The sequence below is a fragment of the Malania oleifera genome, chromosome 6, assembly GCF_029873635.1.
Source record: "Malania oleifera isolate guangnan ecotype guangnan chromosome 6, ASM2987363v1, whole genome shotgun sequence".
NCBI lineage: Eukaryota > Viridiplantae > Streptophyta > Magnoliopsida > Santalales > Ximeniaceae > Malania > Malania oleifera.
Genome location: NC_080422.1, coordinates 83,823,178 through 83,829,084, shown reverse-complemented (window position 1 = coordinate 83,829,084; position 5,907 = coordinate 83,823,178). Strand labels below are relative to the sequence as shown.

At 34.5% G+C, this 5,907-nt stretch overlaps 1 protein-coding gene across 1 annotated transcript; it reads right to left on the bottom strand.

Annotated features, from left to right (window-relative positions):
* Positions 1–297: 297 nt before the first annotated feature.
* On the bottom strand, positions 298–5,645 carry LOC131158214 (uncharacterized). Its single transcript, XM_058112919.1, has 4 exons — positions 5,386–5,645; positions 5,164–5,273; positions 652–730; positions 298–536 (listed from the first exon to the last, which is right to left on the bottom strand). Exons 1-4 carry the CDS (start codon positions 5,386–5,388, stop codon positions 489–491), a joined length of 240 nt encoding a protein of 79 aa, XP_057968902.1. The 5' UTR covers positions 5,389–5,645; the 3' UTR covers positions 298–488.
* Between the last annotated feature and the right edge of the window lie 262 nt (positions 5,646–5,907).

Sequence of the window (5,907 nt, the reverse complement as noted above, 5' to 3'; positions counted from 1 at the left end):
ACATTTTCCTAATAAGATAACAACTCCCTCTACTATATTTAATATTTAAGAATAGATCAATTGTAAGCGAAAAGCAACATTTACTTCCCCGCTATCCATATCCCCATAACATGCATAAACTTTCCGCTGATTATAATGGTAAGGATTTTGTGCCATACTAAAGATATATACCATTTCTAGTTTTGGGGATAGTCTGGCGTAATGTAACTTGCATTCACACATCCTAAAATAAAAATAAAATGCAATCCATCCCATGATGTCTTAAGCTAGCACGTTTTTCCCCTCGACATTTCCAAATTAGTGCTTGGCAAAGTTCTTCCGAATACTTTATCTTAACAGTTCATCGCGTTTCATCTACTACAAGAGAGAGATTGAAGCTGTGAAGTGACGAGCTATCCCCATACAAAAAAAATAAAAACATAAGTTCTCACACTTGAGTGCCATTGACTAATTCCGCTTAGCAAAATCTCATCCAGTTAAACGACTCTTCAAACATAAACACCATTGGCAAGCAGCAAGAACAAGGACCCAAAACCCTGCAAGAGAAATCATGGTTTCAGCGAATGCCTTTTTCTTTTTCGGTTTAAAAAACATATTTGAAAATAGTGATGGAATAACCAAATAGGGACACAAATTAAACTGCAGACGCACCAAGAAAACAGAAGCCACAGCTCCTGTGGTCAGCTCCTTGGCAAGGCTGCGGCTTCGCCTAGAAGAGGTTGTTTCATAGCTGCAGGAAAAAAATATATATACATATAGTTAACGCTGTTAGATACCATAGCTAGGAAGAAATAACAGGATATGCAAAGAATAGTGCAAAACCTAGCAAGCACAAAGGACCAAAAAAAGGTTAGTGCCACCATCTCCTCCGAATGTCAGTACTTAACCACAGTGAATTTAGTATCGAGTTTGCCATGGGGAAGAATTGATATGAAAGGGCAATAATAGTGCAACACAAAATTCAGAAAATTTGTAAGGATGCACCAAATTTCTGAACCACGTGTTTGGAAGAAGTTCTAGGGAAGAATGACAATATAAGTAAGCTCAAAGGAAGAATGGAAACTACAAAATGTTAATTGTTGTGCAACATAAATTTCAGAAAATTTTTAAGGATGCACCAAATTTTACCAAATTTTGATTTTGCACAAAAAAAATAAGACCCCATTTGGTTTGTGGAATCAAGTTTAGAATGAAATCAAATCCCAGGAATGAAATTGCATTCCTGCATTTGGTTTGTGGAATTAAGAATTGATCATATTTCGACAGGAATATGATTCCTGCAAATGAAGGAATCATGATTTCAATCCAAATAGGTTGGAATCGATCTTCATTTCATGGAATAAAACTCATTTTATAATATAAAAAAATCTAAAAACAACAAATATACTAATTAATATTACCATTATAATAATAAAGAATAACTAATGATATTTATAAAATAATAATAATAACAAGAACATTAATAAAAAAACCAAAATAATAATTATTATAAATAAAATATTAAAAAAATAACTACAATAAAAATAATATTTACTATTATAAGATAATAAAAACAAAAAGAGCTGTAATAATAAAAAATAATAATTATTACTATAAAATAATAAATAAAAAAAGAACAATACTAATAATAAAAAGAAAAATAATAATAATTATTATTTTAAGGATAAGAATTAGTATAAAAATAAATAAATAATAATAATAGTAACAATAAAAAATAATATTAAAACTAATAAAAATCACTATTATAAAATTAAAAAAAATATGTATTAGGTATTTTTAATATAAAAAAATGACTTATTTTTCATTCCATTATATAATCCATTGAAGAATACAAAATGTTAAAAAAAAATTGAAACAGGATTCTTACAGTCATCCCATGCTACTAACCAAACGCAGTAATTGCATTCTAGAAGCAATTCTATTCCTAACTTGATTCATTCCTTCCACGATTTCTTTCTTATTTCAATTTCATTTCGCAAACCAAACGAGGCTTAACTTTTCTGATCCACATGTTTGGATTATAATTTCAGACATGAAGCCAATGACAGCCCAATGCCAATTTGAAAATTAATAAAACCACTAATATCACATTGCCTTACAAACCCATCAATGGGTGACAAAGAAAAAGTGACAAAACCACTTCTGACAGAGCAAGGTTACGGACCCATGTATAGTCTATTCAATTACAATGTCTTCCGTTCCATCAAACTTTCAGAGATTTCGCAACTAGATAGGTATAGTACTTGTGCTTCTTGAATGTCGAAACTAATGTTAAAAGAAGTCAAAGCAAATCGCAAAAGTAATAAAGGGAAGTTTTATAGGATGTGCTATGCTATATGGATTAGAATGTTGAGCAACTAAGAAACAACACATCCAAAAAGTAAAAGTTGCCGAGATGAGAATGATTAAATGAATTAGCGGTATAACATTGAAAAATAAATTAAGAAATTGACATATTCACGATAAGTTAGGGGTAAGATAAGGGAGAGAGACGAATCAGATAGTTTGGACACTTGCAACATAGACCACATAGTGCGCTAATGAAGAAGTGTGAGTTAATTACTGTGAGGGACAATAGAAAGGATAGGAGTAAACCTAATAACTTGGAATGAGATAGTAAGGATTTAATAGTCCTGAATTTGTCGAAAGAAATTGTCCATGATTGCATAAGTTGGTGGAAAAGGATTCATGGAGCCGACCCCATGTAATGGGACTTAAGGCTTGGTTTTATTGTTGTTGTTTTTTGTTGTTATGATGATGGAACCAAAGGTGTTGATATTCTTTTGCGTTTGTTGGGGGGGTGGGGGTTGGTTCTGCTGTTTACCAAGCCAACAACAAATGAAAACACTACTGCCCATATAATTTTTTAACCTTACTTTTTGTTGGCATACAATTTCCTAGGCATGCTCCCCCCCACTCTCTCTTTTGGGTGGGGTGGAGTTGTTCCCTAAAACTTCGTCAAACTCTGTCTTAAAGGAAATCCCCTTCATTAGCAATCTTTAAAACCACTACTTACATCAATAAATATGTGAATAAATTTTCTTCCTACTTGAACTAAAATATCTTGCAATTCCAGCACAATCCCAAAAATTAGGGCAGAGGGATTGAAAAAGAATATATATATATATATATATATATATAGAGAGAGAGAGAGAGAGAGAGATGTAGCCTACTTTCACATTTATGATGATGCCAAGCAACGCAATTCCTTAACAGTATGTTTGTGAGTTTGGAGGGGTGGTAATAGAAAGGCTTTCAAAGATAGGGAACAGGAAAGGAGGGGAATGAAACGAAGAATGGGATGGGTTTCCCTTCCCTTGTTTGGATGTTTAATGAAGTAATAATAGGAGGGAAAAGGAAAGTAATTTTACATTGTCACTACCTCCCAATTCAGAGGTCATTCCAAGAATTGGAGGAAAGGACTAAGAAGGGGCAAGAGCACCATCCGCTCACCTCCATGTATAAATAGTTAACCTCCCAAATAAGGGTTCTTTGGACCCCTACTCCCAAACATAGCATAACACTCTTTTACACTATGCCAAATAGCAGCCAATGTTTTCCTTTCCCTTGTCCCACTAAATACTGGAATACTATAACCTAAAAATTTATATGTGCGCACACATACATAAACACACACACACACAAACACACACGTGTGTGTGTGTAGAGAGAGAGAGAGAGAGAGAGAAGGCAAAACAACCTAGAGAAAATCTACTCTTCCCAAAATGATTAAAAAAACCCATTAAATGAACTATTGAACAATATAAGAATATATCATTAGTCGCTTTCATATTCAAAGCACTGGTTCACAAGGGAAAAGCACACGTGCAAACAGAAGAAGAACACCCCCCCCCCCCCCCAGGCGGCCCCAAATGGATAATAAAAATAAAACAGAACAAACTCCCCAAATGGATAATAAAAATAAAACAGAACAAAAGGATAGAAATAAAAATTTGTTGGGTTACTTCTTTAGCCAGTTCATCATCCTCCTCACCTTTCCCCCTCTAGAAATCCTAGATGCAGCATTGCCCACTATACTTTCAATGATATTAAGGAGACTGTTTAAATGAAATGATATGGAACCACAGCTACTCATTTAATAAATTACAACAATATACATTATCAGGGTTAACTAGAAACTTTTTTATCTGGAAAGTTGTACATAGAAATTATCAAATAATGCCAATCATGGTGAAGAAAAAACTGTGTTTGAACATGTCACGGTTTAAGAGTTCAACACCCACATAAAATTTCAATCCATCAATACAGAAGGCAACTTCTGAACATGACCCCCACAAACATCACCTCCAGTCTCCAAAGGATCAGATACTTCCCATAAATTCTTCAGAAATTAAAATAATTTAACTCTTGTTCATGGGCAGTACCAAAACAAGGCAAAAAAATGTCAGCCAAAAGAGTCTGAATATCCAGTTTACAGTACTTGCCATGAGTGATTTTCTAAACCCTCATTCCCAATGTACTGTATTTGCTAGAAGGATATTCTTAAAAAAATACAATCCATAAGTATAAAAAAATGCTTTTAAACCATTATTATTCACCATATCACACAAGTACTAAACTTGACCCACCAACTGGAACTCTAAATGAAAATCAAGTTTAATATAGCTCAGAGACAGCATTATAACATGAAAATAGATGTCAACTAAGAAATGTGCCTAAAAATCTTCGCGTGAGCTTGGGCGCATGAAGTTCTAGCCTTGGATTTGCAATCCTGTGTGATTTTGACAAAATGCAATATAAAAGTGCACTGAATTTTGTAAATCCCAAACAACGCAAAAATTTAAAGCTTGAATTCCAAGCTCCAAAGGCACCAAAGCTTGAATTTAGATTTGTCTGAATTTAGACAAAATACTACTACAAGTTCTTCTAAATCCAAATAAATCCAAGTCCAAGAAACGAAATCCATGCTTTCCAGAACAATCATTTATTACAAAATAATGTTTATAAATCCTCATTATTCACCACATCCCGCTTAAGCCCTGCCGGGAAGGAAGGCTAGATAAAAAAAATAACTAACCTGATCTACCAAACGAACTTTAAATGAAAACCCTAAAAAGTATGTCAATTAAACTGCTTTTAACGCTGCACCCTAAATATACTTCAATTTTCTGGAACATAAAAAGGAGGGTTCCGATGGCTTACATGAAGAATGAAGCAGTGACGAGGAGGCCAATCGCTAGCAAGAAAACTGAAAGGGTTGGGTACCACGCTTCAGGAACAGGGCTGGAGATGGGTTTCACCGATGATGGAGCCTGAAAAAATTGAAAATCAACCGAAAAAAAAAAAAAGACGTACAAAGATCAAGACCCAAAAACTACAACTTTCCAAAGAAACTCGGAAATTGGCGTTAGAAAACTAACATACCATTAGAGCAGAGAGATGAGGACGACGATCGACCTTCGATTAGCCTTCAATCGAAGAGATTATTAGAGATTTCAAGCGACCCCCGTGTTAGAGCAGAGAAGACCAATAGATGTAGCTGAACCTATTCTTCAGTACTGCCACGATACACAGGGCTTTCGTGTATCTCGTTCCTGGACCGTTGATGTAATGCTGGAAAGAAGTCATTTTCCAACTCGGGGCCGCACAGAAACGAGAAGGGCGTGTTTGTTTTGGATGTACTCGGAATAAATTGTGCACTAGTGAAAGCAGTATCGAGATTGAGTTTTTTTACGTTTTATCTTTAATTTAAATTAATATATTAAATAATACCTTATTCGAAAAAATATTTCCCAGAATGACGGTCACGTAATTTCGCTATTTGGTCCAATGAGATTTAAGGGGTTAGACAAATCAGGTGTTGACGCGTGTCAAGACAAATCTCGCTGGACCAAGTTACGAGATTTGTCTGGGAAATGAAACAACCAATCGGTGTGTGATGCATGA